Source organism: Panthera onca, chromosome B4, assembly GCF_046562875.1.
Source record: "Panthera onca isolate mPanOnc1 chromosome B4, mPanOnc1 haplotype 2, whole genome shotgun sequence".
In the NCBI taxonomy this organism is placed as follows: Eukaryota; Metazoa; Chordata; class Mammalia; order Carnivora; family Felidae; genus Panthera; species Panthera onca.
In genome coordinates this window covers 141,361,514-141,379,095 of record NC_138345.1, presented here as the reverse complement: position 1 = coordinate 141,379,095, position 17,582 = coordinate 141,361,514, and the positions used below count along the sequence as shown (strand labels likewise).

The 17,582-nt window shown below is 40.0% G+C and overlaps 1 protein-coding gene across 2 annotated transcripts in view; it reads left to right on the top strand.

The window, feature by feature from the left end:
* The window catches only part of SYCE3 (synaptonemal complex central element protein 3), a 29,126-nt gene that overhangs the window by 10,096 nt on the left and 1,448 nt on the right, over positions 1-17,582 (top strand). For both annotated transcript variants that reach the window (XM_078449153.2, XM_078449154.2), the window contains exon 2: positions 1,528-1,636. In XM_078449153.2, the coding sequence (XP_078305279.2) occupies positions 1,528-1,636 (109 nt within the window). The remainder of the gene's footprint in view (positions 1-1,527; positions 1,637-17,582) is intronic.

Sequence of the window (17,582 nt, the reverse complement as noted above, 5' to 3'; positions counted from 1 at the left end):
ATCAGATCCTCTTCCAAATTCTTTTGGCTCATCTTCCAAACTATAGCATGAACCCTTCCACTTTTCACCATTGATATCATTACCTACCACCCTAGTCCAAGCTGCATCCATCTCTAGATCATTCTAATGCTCTCTTAACTAACTGGTTCTCCCACTTTTGCCTCCTCTCAACTTCTGCAATAGTCCAGTTTCCAAACAGCAGCTGAAGTCATTATCTTTTTTTAATGTTTATTTATTACTTTTTTTGAAAGAGAGAGCATGTGAGCAGGGGAGGGGGAAAGGGGGGCAGTATATAGAGGATCTGAAGCAGGCCCCTCACTGATAGCAGAGAGCCTGATGCAGGGCTCAAACCCATGAACCATGAGATCATGACCTGAGCTGAAGTTGACCACTAACCGACTGAGCCACCCAAGCACCCCTGAAGTCATTATCTTAAAATATATCCCCTGCTCTCAACCTCCAGTGGCTTTCCCTCACACTCAAAATAAAACCAAAATTCTGGAGGCACCTGGGTGGCCCAGTTGGTTGAGCATCAGACTCTTGATTTCGGCTCAGACCATGATCCCAGGGTTGTGAGATCAAGCTCTGCCTTGAGCTCCTTGCTGAGCATGGAGCATGCTTGGGAGTCTCCCTCTCGCTCTCTGTCTCTGTCTCTCTCTCCCCTGCTCACATGTGCGTGTGCTTGCTCGCTCGCTCTCTCCCTCAAATTAAAAAAAAAAAAAAATTCTTGCCTACCTAGCTGATCTCGTCTCATACCACTTTTCTCCCAAACCCCATTCTTTACTTTCTTTTCACGCCTTAAAGCAGAACATATCAGGGCCACTCCCACCTTTTCTTGAGCCGTTCCCTCTATCTAGAACTCTTCCCCTAGCTCTTTATATGCCAACTCCTTTTTATCATTCAAGTGTCAATTCAAATGTCACTTCATTAGAAAGGACTAATAAGCAAAAGCACCCCTCCCCATCCTCTTTATTAAACCACCCTGTCTTGTTTTCTTTGTGCAGTGAACCACAAACTGAAGGTATGCTTACCATTCCGTTGTTTATTATTCGTCTCCTCCGTGGAATGGAAGCTCTGTGAGAGCATGGGTTTTTCTGTCTGGATCTACAAATACACTGAAATATCCACATCCATAGTAGACATCTGACACATAGTAGGTGCTCAGTAAATCTATTCAATGCTGGTTAATGGAATGGACCCGAATTAAAGCTGCAACCTTGGAGAGAGAAAGGAAGGGACTGAGAGATTTTAAAGAGCTGGGCCAGGCTATGAGTTCCAAAAGGCAGTGTTCAGTTCACTGGGGACTCCCAAGCAGCAGACCTTCTTGACCCATAGATGATTAAATATTTATTCCATGAACAAATAAAATTGGTGAGTTTCAGTGACCCGTTTGGTCAGGAAAAGAAGATAAGGAGGTAATTAAAGATGGCCTTGGGTTTCTGGCTTGGGCTACCCAGGTATAAGTAATAGAGCTGGAATTGAAACGTCAGTCTGTCTCACTGCATCTTCTTTTTGTGCACTGCCTAGATGGCTGATTCTGATCCTGGAGAAAGAAACTATGACAACATGCTGAAAACGCTGTCAGACCTGAATAAAGACTTGGAAAAGCTACTAGAAGAGATGGAGAAGATCTCAGGTACAATGTCTTCCCCCTTACGTCCAGTAGCTCAGATTCTTCCTACACTGCTGAGCTCAGATCAAGTGCCTTAACGGGCCTTCCCTGACCACTTCTCAGCTTCTATACCATGTAACTACTATGCCACAGAATTTGACAACACCACTAAATATTGCCTTGAATTATTTTCTGATTACTGTATGTGTGTTTCCATGTTACTTCTTCAACTGGACTATTATCCTCCTGTGGGCAGAAATAGTGATTTCTTTTTTGTAACTGGGCACAGTACCAAACCCAAGCTCAAGTATTCAGAAAATGACAATGTTAATATAACACCTATGAACAGAACCGGAACATTCTTCCTGTGAGTCGTTTAAATAGAAAGAGTTCAGAGTAATAGCGCTAAGACTGATGAGGTCCTGAAATGGGAGGTACAGTTAGTTCAGTGGAATAGAACAAGAATAGAGTTGAACAAATTTCTCCATTTTTGAATAAGAATGTTAGTCTGTTAGTCCACATGTTTCCACTAAGTGATAACCAGCAGTAGTGGAGATACTATTATAATTTCTTTGTTTTTTTAAGACTTTATTTTGGGGACACCTGGGTGGCTCAGTCAGTTAAGCATCCAACTCTTGGGTTTGGCTCAGAACATGATCTCACAGTTCGTTAGATCAAGCCCCCAGTCAGGCTCTGTGATGACAGTGTGGAACCTACTTCAGATTCTCTCTCTTACCTCTCTCTGCCCCTCCCATGTGCTCTTTCTCTCTAAATAAATAAATAAATAAATAAATAAATAAATAAATAAACCTAAACAAAAAAGGCTTTATTTTTAAGTGATCTCTACACCCAGTGTGGGGTTTGAACTCACAGCCCTGAGATCAAGAGTCACGTGGGCTACTGACTGAGTCAGCCAGGCATCCCCCCACCATTATAATTTCTTTAATTTGTTCTTTACTAATTCAGAATATGTATAATTCTTTAATTTATAGGCCTAAGTTTTATTAGAGAAAATAATAATGTAAAACAAATTTTAGAAAGCGTGCATACTCTACTCAAAATGAGAAACAACCTTTTTTTAGGGACATTTTTAGTTTGCAAACAATCTCCATTTATTACAACAGGCTTTAGAAAATTTCTAGTTGAGTGGTGCCTGGGTGGCTCAGTTGGTAAGCGTCCGACTTCAGCTCAGGTCATGATCTCACGGTTTGTGAGTTCAAGCCCCGCGTCAGGCTCTGTGCTGACAGCTTGGAGCCTGGAGCCTGCTTCGGATTCTGTGTCTCCCCGTCTCTCTGCCCCTCCCCCGCTCATGCTCTGTCTCTCTCTATCTCTCAATAATGAATAAACTTTAAAAAAGAATTAGAAAATTTCTACTTGAAATGTTGGCAATTTTTTTGCCTATGTACTTGAAAGTTTTTTATATTTTGTAAACTGTCTTTTAAAAATGTTCTAGGGGGCACCTGGATGACTCAGTCAGTTCAGCGTCCAACTCCTGATTTCAGCCCAGGTCATAATCTCATGGTCCATGGGTTCAAGCCCTGCTTGGGGTTCTGTCTCCCTCTCTCTCTGCCCTTCCCCTGCTTATGCAGTCTCTCACTTTCTCTATCTCTCTCAAAATAAATAAACTTTAAAAATAAATAAATAAATAAATGAATAAGTAATTAATTAATTTAAAAGTCCTATAATTTGTTTTCTACCAAAAGTTATATAATTCCTTCAATCTAATAAAATATTCTCCTATCTAACAGTATTCACTTAGTGCCTACTATATGCTATTGTAGGATTAGGATTGAATAGAGATATCAAATAGAGATGCTCCTTCATTAAAAGAAGTAGGTAGGGGGCCAGAAACAGACATCAAGATGACTAATTATAATTTAAATATATAAATTAAAACATTTTAATTTTCTATTAAAACTGTAATCTAGTAAATGCTGATAATGGTGTATACCAACTACTGGGGAGGGAGCAGAGAAGAAAGAGAGGCTGACTGCTTGGGGAGGCAAGTGAGGCTCTGAACAGCGCATTAGGGAAGGAATTCAGATTGGACAGATGAGGTAGGGATGCTGGAGGTAGAGAGGAGGGGCCGTCCTGTAGAAGAAATAGCCAAATGTGTGTGTGCCAGTGAGGGAAAGCTGGGCATAGGGAGCAAGATTAGCTCATGAGAACCACAAGAGGGCAGGCCAAAGAAGAGGCTGAAAAGGTGAGAAGAAGGGTCTTCAACATCAGCCTAAGGAATTTGACCTTTCTTTTCTTTTGTTTCTTTTCTTATTTAGGTGATAGATAGCCATTGGGATTTCAAGGAAGACACTTGTGTTTTAGAAAGATACCTCTGGTAACCAAGGAGGGATGGTTTGGCGAGGGATGACTAGTGGAAGGATCAATTATGAAGCTTTGCAAAACTAAAAGCTAAAAAGGAACTAGCCTTAACTCTGGCTTGGCACTGAGAACAAGACGGAAATAGCAGACTTCTGTGATAGAATCTCTTGGTTTGTAAGAGGTCTTTATTATTAAGACTATAAAGTCTGGGGCACCTGGGTGGCTCAGTTGGTTGAGCTCTGACTTCGGCTCAGGTCATGATCTCTCAGGTTTGTGAGTTCAAGTCCCAAGTTGGCCTACTGCTGTCAGCGCAGAGCCCACTTTTGAATCCTCTGCTCCCCTCTCTCTCTGCCCCTCCCCTGCTTTCAGATGCTTGCTCAGTCTCTCAAAATAAATAAATAAACTTTAAAAAAACTTTAAAAAAAGGATTTAAAAAAAAAAAAGAAAATCTTTCCCTAATCTGAGATTAGTGAAATATTTACTTATATTTTCTCCTACTTTACTTTGTGTTCCTCTTTTTAAAATTTTTAAAATTTTTATTTATTCATTTTGAGAGAGACAGAGACAGTGTGAGTGGGGGAGGGGCAGAGAGAGAGAGAGAGAGAGAGAGAGAGAGAGAGAGAATCCCAAGCAGACTCTACACTGCCAGCACAGAGCCCAGTGCAGGGCTCGAACCCACAAACCATGAGATCATGACCTGAGCCGAAACCAAGAATTGGACCGACTGAGCTACCCAGGCACCCCTCTTTGTGTTCCTTTTTAACATTTACTTCCAAACCACCTGGTGTGCCGAAGGAACCAAACAGCATATTGCATTTTTTTTTAAATTTTTTTTTTCAACTTTTTTTTAGTTTATTTTTGGGACAGAGAGAGACAGAGCATGAACCGGGGAGGGGCAGAGAGAGAGGGAGACACAGAATCGGAAACAGGCTCCAGGCTCCGAGCCATCAGCCCAGAGCCTGACGCGGGGCTCGAACTCACGGACCGCGAGATCGTGACCTGGCTGAAGTCGGACGCTTAACCGACTGCGCCACCCAGGCGCCCCTGCATTTTTATTTAGATCTGCTAGCGACTCTTTTTCCAGCAACTATTCCAATAATAATTAAGGTAGTAGCTACGTAAGTTATTAAGTAACAATAGTTAAGTCAGTTAATGTTGCTAAGGTAATAGTGTTATTAAAAATACTCTCTCCTTTCAAGATAAGGTTGACAGGTATTTATATTGAAATAAGTCACATAAAACACTCAGCTTTGACAATTTTTTAAATGTGAGTAAAATTAAAGTTGTCTGATACTTGCAACTATTATATTTAAGCAGCTACACTTCTTGAAAGGCTTGTGCATTTCTTTTCTCACAGGAATGAAAAAGGTTTAGCCTATGTACACTTGGCATAAATGAGGCTTTTATCATGCACAATTCCACACCTTCTCCGCTTGGTGCTTTTTCCACATCACACCCCTTGAATTGATATAAGGTCCATTATTTGTTCTTTAGCTGATTCCTTAGTTTTAGTTTCACATATTTTCCTCTTTTTTATAATTCTATTTTTATATAAATGTTCTGCACAGTAGTCTGATTTGGGGGTAATATAAGTCTTTGTAGAAATTTCTTGAGGCGCCTGAATGCCTCAGTTGGTTAAGTGTCCAACTTAATTTCAGCTCGGGTCATGATCTTACAATTTGTGGGTTCAAGCCCCGTGTCAGGCTCTGTGCTGACAGAGTGGAGCCTGCTTGGGATTCTCTCTCTCCCTCTTTCTGCCCCTTCCCTGCTTGCATGCATGCTCTCCCCCTCTCTCCGAAAAAAATAAATGTACTTAGTCTATAGATCTTAAGTGTTCTCACCACACAAAATAAATAATAACTGTGAGGTGATAGAAATGTTAATTACCTTGTCTATGGTAATCATTTCATAATGTATACAAATATCAAAACATCACATTGTATGCCTTAAATACATACAATTTTTATCTCAGTTATACTTTTAAAAAGCTGGAAAAATATAATCTCAGAGCCAAAGAAATATCATGACTTGGGGGCAGGGTTAAAGCACCATTCATTCATTCATTCATTCAACAAGTACTTCCTGAATGAACACATGCCAAGCCCTGCACTTTAATTGCTTATAATCTAATGGGGGAAATAAATGTATAGACATATAAATGCAGTATACAGGGGTGCCTGGATGGCTCAGTCGACTAAGCATCTGATTCTTGATTTCCGGTCAGGTCATGATCTCATAGTCACGATGAGCCCTGTGTCGGGATCTGTGTTGAGCATGGAGCCTGCTTGGGATTCTCTCTCTCTCCCTCTCTCTCTGCCCCTCCCCACCACCCTCTCTCTCTCTCAAAATAAAATAAACATTTAATAAATAAATAAACAATTAAGAAATGCAGTATACTATGTTAATTGGTATAATAAAAGGATTGTAAAGTTCCAGTGAGATTTGGAATCGATGGCTGAAATCTGTCTGGTAAATTATGGAAATTTTTTTTGAGAGAGAGACAGAGTGTGAGTGGGGGAGGAGCAGAGAGAGAAGGAGACACAGAATCCGAAGCGGGCTCCAGGCTCTGAGCTGTGAGCACAGAGCCCGATGCAGGGCTCGAACTCACAAACCACGAGATCATGACCCGAGCTGAAGTCGGACACTTACCGACTGAGCCACTCGGGTGCCCCTAAATTATGGAAATTTTTAAGAGGAGGCATGAAGCATTTCTCTGAAGTAGGAGTTGTTAGGAATTTCTCAAATAGACAAGTGATGGGCAAGGCTTTCAAATAGAAAGAACAATTTGTGCCAAGGAACAAAAGTATAAGAAAGTTGGTTGGATTTAATGTTAAACTTCTATAGAATAAACTACAAGTGGAAGTGGTAGAGAATAAATCTAAGTGAATCATTTGGGGTCAAATCATGAAAGACTTTGTGTACCACACTAAGAAGTCATTCTGTAGTCAACAGGGGAATAACTGAAGAAAGCTAAGCAGAGGAAAAACATAAAGATTTATAGAAAGGTTTTAGAAAGATTATATAGCGGTGTGGAAGAGATTGGAAGCTACCTCAGCAGTGACCTCACAGATAAATATTACCAGATACAGCATTGGTGGTATAGTGGCGAGCAAAGCTGCCTTCCAAATACATGAAATGATAAGCCACTGTGAGTGAAAGTCCACAGAAGCAAGAGTCAACATATTTAGATCTCCAAGGACTATAGGTGATGTCAGATGCAGAATGCAAATAGCTGTGTATAAAGTGGCTACAGAAGTAATGGATGCAGTTACAAAGATGAGCATAAAAGAATCTCAAGGATAGACATTTTCGAAAAGAACAAATGGAGCCTCTTAAAAAGAAAAAGATAATTGTGAGATAAAAATGAAATCAACAACAGTTGAAGAGATGATTAATTGCAGGCTAATGCATCAAAAAGAGGTAATGAAAGTAAAAGTATGAAGAGATTAAGAGACTTGTGATATAGACCAAGAAGTTCTAATATATACCTAATTAGCATCTCAGGAAAAAAAGACATTAGAGACAATGGAATAATGGAAATACCTACTAATATAATGTCTGTGAATTTTCCAGAACTAATGAAAAATTGAATCATAGATCCAAGAAACAAAATACATTAAGTAAAATAAAATTATATCCATACCTAGACACATAATAGTGAAACTTCAGAACACCAAAGACAAAGAGAAAAACTACAGGAAACCAGAGAGAGAGAGATCAAAGGAGTAACAATTGGAGTGAACTTTGATAAATGGACTAAATGCGCCAACCAAAAGACATAGGGTATCAGAATGGAGTGAACTTTGAACAATAATTGTGAGAACCAGAACTTAGTGGAATAATATCTAAATGTCATAAAAACACTATTGACACAGAATTATGCATCCAACAAAATTATCTTTCAGTAATGAGGAAAAAATAAAGACATTTGCAAATGAATAAAAACTTGCAATATTTGTCACAAAGAGACCTGCTTTAAAGGAACTACTAAAAGTTTTACTTAAGTAAAGGGAATATGATCTCAGAAGGAAGGTCTGAAATGCACAAGGCAATGGAAAACAAATAAAATATTAAACATGAAGGTCAATCCTATGAATAGTTCATTAAGTACATTTTCTCCCTTCCACATAACTTCCTGTGACAGTGTTGCTAAATTTTCTGCCACCACATAGCAAGTATCTCCTCTCCCCTAGTTTCCAATAAGAGTTTCCTCACTTTTCTGTAAATCCTCATTGGCAGCCTCCTCAAACTCCAAATCCTATGAACAGTGTGTTCAAGGTACTTTAATCTTTCACTAATGCTTTCCTCAAAATCCTTACAGCTTTTCCAGCTCCCATCCCCTGAAACACTCCAAAGCCACTCCTACATTTCACAGTTTTGTTACAGGAGCACTTACTCAAGTACCAAAATCTGTATTAGTTATCTATTGCTTCATAACAAGTTAACCCAAATTTAGCAACTGAAAACAAAAAATATTTATTATCACACAGTTTCTGAAGATCAGGAATCTAGGAGTAGCTAAGCTGGGCTCTGGATATGTGTTTTATGAGTTTGCAGTCAAACTGTTGGCTGTGGTTTCAATCTCCAGATGTTTGACCAGAGGCTGGAGAATCTCCTTCTGAGCTCACAGAGCTGTTGGCAGGCCACTTTCTATGTGGCCTCACCAGAAGGCTGTTCATGACATAACTTACCCCAGAGCAATTACATGTAATATAATATAGTGTAATACTACATACACATATGAAAGAGCCAGAGACAGAAGGCACAGTCTTTTATAAGCTCATCTCAGAAGTGACATACCATCACTTCTGTCATATTTTACTTGTCACATGGATCTACTCTAGTACAGTGTGAGAGAGAACTACATAAGGGTGTGATTGCCAGAAGGCCGGGACTACTACAGGGCTCAACTTGGAAGCTGGCTACCACACTTATGCAGAACATCTAAAACACATGTAATTGGAGATAATCTGTTACATGAAAGATAAGTGTACAAAAGTTAATTGCATTTATATATACCAGCAACAAGGAATTAGAACACATTTTTTTAAATTTTTTTTTAATGTTTATTTATTTTTGAGACAGAGAGAGACAGAGCGTGAACAGGGGAGGGTCAGAGAGGGAGGGAGACACAGAATCTGAAACAGGCTCCAGGCTCCGAGCTGTCAGCACAGAGCCCGATGCGGGGCTCGAACCCACGGACCGCGAGATCATGACCTGGGCCGAAGTCGGACGCTCAACCGACTGAGCCACCCAGGTGCCCCTAGAACACATTTTTTAAAGGCATTTACAACAGTAACACACAAACATACACATGCACGTAGACACATCTACGTAGACACATGGACACATCTATTAATTCCCCTGGAAGAAATGTAACAAGAAATGTGCAAGGCCTATATGCAGAAAATTATAAAACTTGACTAACAGATACTAAAGATCAAAATAAATGGAGCTGTAGCTACATTTATGAATAGAAAGACTTAAAGTAATATGTCTGTTCTCCCCAGAGTTCATCATTTGCTTTAAAGTAGTTTTAGTGAAAATCCTAATAGGGTTTATCATGGAACTTGACAAGTTTATTCTAAAACATTTATGAGAGACTTACGACCCAAAAATAGCTAAGACATTTCTGAGAAAGACAAGGACAGAGGATTCACCCTACCATTACCAGGACTTATTATAAAACTATATAGTTAATATAGTGTCATATTGACTTAGAAATAGACAAGTTGAGCAACAGAATGCAACAGAGAGCCCAGAAACAGACAGACACACACACACACACACACACACACACACACACATCACACACACACGCTCACACACTCACACATAAACACACACACATGGATATGTGCACACATAACACACTCTCATACACACACATACACACGTAAACACACACACTCTCACACACATGTACACACATAACATGCTCATATACACAAACATGCACATGTGTACATACATACACACTCACAGGAATTTTTATATATAATAGGTGAAATGACAGATCAGTGAAGGAAAGAATAAACCATTTATTTTTATTTTTTAAAAGAAGGAGCTATTTAATAAGTAAGCTGGAGAAATTGGTTATCCATAAGAATAAAAATTACAAATGCATCCCTACCCACACATACACACAATAGCTTCAGAACAATAAGGGCTTAGGTATCAAAAATGTTTAAAACTTGGAAAGAAAATAGGGGAGAATATCTTGTGACTTTGGGGGTGGAGTAGAATTTCCTAAACAAGAGGCAAAAATGCTAAACACAGAATAAAAGATTGATACGTTGAACTACATTAACGTTAAGAACTTCTATTCATCAAAAAGTAATTTAAATGTCACCTTCTTGGGGCACCTGGGTGGCTCAGTCAGTTGAGCACCCAACTTTAGCTCAGATCATGATCTTGAGGTTCGTGGGTTCTTGCCCCACGTTGGGCTTTCTGCTGACAGCCCAGCGCCTGCTTCGGATTCTCTGTCTCCTTCTCTCTCTACCCCTCCCCCACTCACTCTCTCTCAAAAATAAATAAACATTAAAAATTTAATAAATAAATAAATAAAAATGTCACCTTCTCCGTGAAGTGTTTCCCAAGTGCTCTTCTTGAAATTGCAAATCCTTTTTCCCTGGCACTCTCAACCCTCCTTCATGGATTTATTTTTCTCCTCAGCACTTATTACTTTCTTTTTTTTTTTTTAACGTTTTTATTCATCTTTTGAGAGACAAAGAGAGAGAACAAGCAGGGGAGGAGCAGAGAGAGAGGGCTGAAGCAGGCTCCAAGCTCTGAGCTTTCAGGACAGAGCCCAGTGCAAGGCTCGAACCCACAAACCTCAAGATCATGACCTGAGCCAAAATGAGCTGTTTAACCTACTGAGCCACCCAGGCGCCCCAGCACTTATTACTTTCTAACATACTATATAAGTTTACTTATTGTTATCTTTTTAATGTTTATTTATTTTGAGAGAGAGAGTGCACATGTGCACAAGCATGAAAGTAGAGGAGGGGCAGAGAGAGGGGGAGAGAGGGAATCCCAGCTTCATGTTGTCAGTGCAGAGCCCGACTGGGGGCTCTATCTCACGAACTGGGAGATCTTACGACCCGGGAGATCATGATCTGAGCTGATCAAGAGTTGGAAGCTTAACCAACTGAGTCACCCAGGCGCCCCTACTTACTGTTATTTATTATATAATGGTCATGAGGCCAAGACTTTTTGACATTCTTTCTCATTGCTCTGTCCCCAGAATAGATGCTGACCCATAATAGATGTTTAATAGATATATTTTTTTTAATTTTTTTAACGTTTATTTGTTATTGATAGATACAGAGTGTGAGCAGAGGAGGGGGAGAGACAGGGGAGACACAGAATCCGAAGTAGACTCCAGGCTCTGGGCTGTCAGCACAGAGCCCAACGCAGGGCTCGAATTCACGAACTCTGAGATCTTGACCTGAGCCAAAGTCGATCGCGTAACCAACTGAGCCACCCAGGAGCCCCTAATAGATATTTTTTAAGTGAATGAATGTGTCTTAGCTCCCTGATTTTTTATGCATTTTAATAAAGCTGTATCTTAAGCTTCCTGACATCATCCTTTCCTAGTACAGTGCTAACAGTGAAATAGATATTGGAATATGATAATTTCCATGGTACCTACTTGCATGGCAAAATGAGGACAGTGTGGTATGTTTTTAATTTGTAATTGATAATAGATAATACCCTTTCTACCATAGTGGGTCCTTCATTTGTTGTTTTCTAATTATTTTGGTTTTGTTGGTTTGTTTTTCTTTAGAGTTCTCTGGCAGAGAGTTGGCATACTTTTCAGCTCACAGCATGTTATCATCATTAATCCATATAAGAATCTTCCCTTTTTTGTTTACATTCTTTTATTCCCATTTCTTTTTTTTTTGTATGTCACTTTTTTTATATTATGTATAAAGTTTCTGCTTTTATTTTTTTAAGTTTATTTATTTTGAGAGAAAGAGAGAGAAGAGGGAGTGGGGGAGGGGCAGAGAGAGAGGGAGAAATTCTCAAGCAGGCTGTGAGTGTCAGCAGGGCTTGAACTCAAGAACCATGAGATTATGACCTGAGCTGAAACCAAGAGTCAGATGCTTAACCAACTGAGCCACCCAGGTGTCCCCCTACATCTTAAATAGAAAAATTTTAGGTGAGGGGCACCTGGGTGGCTCAATCAGTTGACTGACCGGCTCTTGATTTCAACTCAGCTCATGATCCCAGGGTTGTGGGATCGAGCCCCATGTCGGGCTCCACGCTGAGTGTGGAGCCTGCTTCAGATTCTCCTCTCTCTCTCTCCCTTTGCCCCTCTCCCGGACTCATTCTCTCTCTTTTAGAGAAAAGTTTAAATTTAAATATAAAAGATAGAAACATCTTAAATTTAAATAGAAAAGTTTAGGTGAGGGGTTCCTAGGTAGCTCTGTTGGTTAAGCATCCATCCAACTCTTGGTTTAGGCTCAAGTCATGATCTCACAGTTTTGTGAGTTTGAGCCCCGCATGGGGCTCTATTCTGACAGTGCAGAGCCTGCTTGGGATTCTCTCTCTCACTCTCTCTCTCTCTCTCTCTGCCTCTCCCCCACTCACGCTGTCTCTGTGTCTCTCAAAAATAAATAAGCTTTAAAAAAACAACTTAGGTGAAATCCACATACCATATAGTTAACCATTTTAAAGTATACATTCAGTAGCATTTAATGCATTCACAATGTCATACAGCCACCAAATCTATCCAGTTCAAAATGTTTTCATCATTCAAAAAAGACACTATGTGGGGGCGCCTGGGTGGCTCAGTTAGTTAAGTTTCTGACTCTTGGTTTTAGCTCAGGTCATGATCTCAGGTTTCATGAGTTCAAGCCCTGAATCGGGCTCTGCGCTGACAGCATGGAGGCTGGTTGGGATTCTCTCTTTCCCTCTTTCTCTGCCCCTCCCACCTGTGGGCTCATGCTCTCTCTCTCACAAAGTAAATAAGTAAACTTTTTAAAAAAGACACTTTGTACCCCTAAGCAGTCACCCCCATATGCCTCTATCCTCAGCCTTTGGCAACCACCAATCTGTTTTCAGTCTCTATGGATTTACCCATTCTGGATATTTCATATAAATGAATCATATGGTATGTGAATACAATTTGTTTCTGGATTCTTTTACTTAGCATATTTTCAAGGTTCATCAATATTATAGAATATGTTAGTACTTTATTCCTCTCTAGGGTTGAATAATTATCCCATTGTATGGATATATCACATTTTCTTTATTCATTCATCCTTTGATTGATATTTGGGTTGTGTCCACCTTTTAGCTATTGTGAATAGCACTGTTGTGAACATCTATATGCAAGTATGTGCTTGAGTACCTGTTCTCAATTGTTTGGAGAATTACGTAGAAGTGGAATTTATGTCTAGCTTTCTGAAGAAGGCCAAACTGTTTTACACAACGATGCACCATTTTACAATCCTACCAACAGTATACCAGGGTATACTGGTCTCACAGTCTGTGAGTTTGAGCCCTGCGTCGGGCTCTGTGCTGACAGCTCGGAGCCTGGAGCCTGTTTCAGATTCTGTGTCTCCCTCCTTCTCTGACCCTCCCCTGTTCATGCTGTCTCTCTCTCTCTGTCTCAAAAATAAATAAACGTTAAAAAAAATTTTAAATAAAAATGAATAAATAAATAAATAAAAAGGGAATATATACATAGCTTCTCCATTAAGTAAAGTGTTGTAAGTTTTGGCATATCACTTTTAGTAAGCTTAAGATGTCTCCCATTATTTCTAATTTGTTAGAGTTGATTTTTTTAAACCACAAATAGGTATTAAATTTTGTTAACTGCCCTTTTTTGGGGCATTAATTGAGCTATTCCTATGATTTCCCCGTTTTTATTTATTTTTATTTTTTTAACGAAGTTGAATGTATTATTATTAAACTATTTATCTTCCTGCAAGGCTTTTGCTTCACCATATTAAAAATAGCACCAGCTATTTTGAAAGCACAGTATATTGCAAAATTAAGGTAGTATTCTTTATCTGACACTACAGAACTAACAAACCTTTCTCCACTGCCAGTTATTTCCAATGGATAGATCATTTAAGCATTTTGACTCCAATCCAGGGAGAGATGCAAACAAGTTACGATATTCCCTAAGACTTAAGATGACAGTGTTATCCTTGAATTACATAATTTTTATAACTAGTTTTTAACCACAAGTAATTACAGGATTCTGAATATTATAACTAGAGCCTAGCCTAAAAATCATAAGGTATGGCAAAAAAGATACATGCTATGTTTATCTGCAATCATTAGAAAGTTAAGGGGTGTTTTCTTTCATTAATGTTGCGAGTGATTTCTTTTTGCACTAGTATTGCTAAAAGTTGCTATTTTATTTATTTATTCATTTTTAATTTTTTAACGTTTATTTATTTTTGAGAGAAAGAGAGAGCATGAGCGGGGGAGGGGCAGAGAGAGAGGAGGACATAGAATCCGAAACAGGCTCCAGGCTCTGAGCTGTCAGCACAGAGCCCGATGCGGGGCTCCGACCCACAAACCGGAGATCGTGACCTGAGCCAAAGTCCCAGGCTCAACGACTGAGCCACCCAGGTGCCCCAAAAGTTGCTATTTCAAATCCTCCATGCACCACTAATTTAAGACAATTCTGCTAGATTAAATTGTCTCATACTAGTTTATTTAGGGGTGCCATTCTCACTCGTCAATAGGTTTTATGTATTTCTCATATGCTTCTTCACACATTAATTCATCCAGTTCTGAAGGGTTACTGAGTGTTATCTTGATCAGCCAACCATCTTCATAACAAGATTTGTTGACAAGTCCTGGATTTTCACAAGAGCTTCATTAATTTCAGTTACTTCTCCTGATAGAGGAGACTAGAGTTCACTAGCAGCTTTCACACTTTCTAAAGCACCAAACTCCTCTTGTTTGTTCAATTTTGTCCCAACTTCAGGCAGACTGTACAGTAAACATCATCTCCCAAAGCTTCCTGTGCAAAATTGCTGATTCCCACTGTTCCAATACCATTTTCTGTTGTTATCCATTCATGTTTGTCTGTGAATTTACGCACAGAGAGCAGAACAGAGCCTGTGCGCAGCATCCTGATGGCACCCGCGCTCAGCCCCCAGGGCTGAATTTCTGTTACAAATTCTACATCATAACGTGCTATTTTAACACATTGTTAGGTTTGGTTAGTTCATGTTGTGTTTAGAGTTTTATATCTATATTGATATAAAATAGAACTATATTTTTTCATATAATCTTTGATTTTGGAACAAACTAACTTAGGGAAAATTACGTATTTATTTTTGTTTATCTCTGTTCTCAAATTTTCTATAACATAAATGGAATGCTCCTATATCCAAACAGTGAGGATATCACTCTTCTTTTTCTAATTTCTGGAATTGTATTATGTAAGAATTAACTGTTCTTTCAAATTTTGGTAGAATTCATCTGTAAGACCATCTGGGGCCTGAGATTTGGGAGATATAACTTCACCAATTACATTTAAAATGTTGACTGGTCTGTTTTGCCAAAGGTGGGAATTAGCCCGTGGCTATAAAGTCCAGGCCCATCTTTGTCCCTTTATCACATGGCTGAGCCGCCCTTTGTCATCATTCCTGTACTCCCTGTCTACCTTCTAGGCCCTCAAAGCAAATTCACTTACTACATCCCTAAGTGATGCCCTCCCTTCTCCTACAACAGAATTTTGGACCCCTTTATCTTCATCCTTTGAACCCTGCATTTAAGTGTACAGCTTGACTGGTTATTTATTTACTTATTTACTCATTTATTTTGAGAGAGAGAGAGTGCGTGCATGTATGAACAGGGAAGGGGAGGGCAGGGAGGGGATCCCAGGCAGGCTCCACACCAGCATCACAGAGCCCGAAGCAGGGCTCAAACCCATGAACCCTGAGATCAAGACCTAAATTGAAATCGAGAGTCAGGCACTTAACCGACTGAGCCACCCAGGTGCCCCACATCTTGGCTGTTTTTTCTTGATTTCTGTATGAGGATTTTAGTCCTACCCAGCAGGTAGTGTATCAGGTGAGCCCTAGTTGGCTTCTTAGAATATCTGCTGTTCAGGCTTTTCCAGAGATTATGACCTTGGCTTTGCTAAAGTGCAGGCCTTAGCAAAAGCTCTCAGAGAGAGCCTGCCCTTACCATCTGGTTTAAAGACTCCTCCTACTCCATTTCTCTGTCCCAACACATGCTGCTTATTGCCGTACAGCACCCTTCCCAACCTGTGATTGTCTTGTGTGTTTATTCTATCTCCCATGGCCCCTATAGACACTTCCTGAAGGTGGGGTGTGTCTATCTTGCATACTGCTATATTGCCAGGACACCAGGAGTGCCTTAGCAAGATGCCAACACAAAGGTGCTCAACAAATATTGAATGAATGAAAAACTCAAGAGACGTGAATTTCTGGAGGATCTTCTGATGATCATGAGTTCTTTCTTTTCTATGCATTCTGAATTTTCTTCCTTGGATCAAATTAAAAAGGGCTTTGCTCTTGATATAGTGTTTTGGTGTCTCATTGAATTGCCTTTTCTGGACTGTGCTTTGGCAATATGCCAACAGCTTTCTTTTACCAGTGATTACAAAAATAGACATAGAAGAATCACTTTGTATTTCAAGTAGAGATGTTGTCAAGGACATTTTCAACTATATTATATGCTTCTCATAGAATATACCTATAGGAAAATTTTTTCTTAGGATAAAAGCATCTAAAGGTTGTTTTTGTTTATTTATTTTTGAGAGAGAGAAAAAGCACAAGTGAGGGAGGGGCAGAGAGAGAGGGAGACACAGAAGCAGGCTCCAGGCTCTGAGCTGTCAGCACAGAGCCTGATGTGGGGCTTGAACCCATGAACCACAAGATCATGACCTGAGTGGAAGTCAGACGCTGAGCTGAGTTAACCGACTGAGCCACCCAGGTGCCCGTTTTTGTTGTTGTTTATTTATTTATGAGAGAGAGAGAGAGAGAGAGAGAGAGAGAGAGAGTGTGTGTGTGTGTGTGAGCAAGGGAGGGGCAGAGGGAGAGGGAGACACAGGATCCAAAGCGGGCTCCATGCTGACAGCAGCGAGCCCAATGTGGGGCTTGAACTCAGGAACCGTGAGGTCATGACCTGAGCCGCAGTTGAACGCTCAACTGCTCAACTGACTGAGCCACCCAGGTGTCCTTTATGGGTTTGTTTTTATTTTATGGCCACCGAGTTTCAAACCTGAGCATGTTTCCTCTGCTTTCGCCTTAGGAAATTCAGAGCTAGAATTCCAACTGCTGTGTGGAACCGTATGAGACTCATTTCTGCAAGCTCTTTTTTCCTTCTGAATTTTTATTTCTTACCCACTCTCTTTGCCCTGAATACCTCTTATTTATTTTACGGTAAGGGTTTCTCCTGTCTTGAACACCATAATATGTGCGAGGCATTTTACATAGCATCCATTTAATCATAGCCAGCTGTGAGACTGGGATGTTGTCTCTCCTTTACAAATGAGGTTGGTGAACTTAAGTCACTTGTTTGTGGGCACACAGGTAGCAAGTAGAGAGAGCCAGAAAGCAAACTGTTCTGACTCCCGGGTACATGCTGCACCTGCTGTCCAGGCAGTCTATAAGGTGGTCTCCTTGTTAAAATTCAGGTTCCTGGGCAC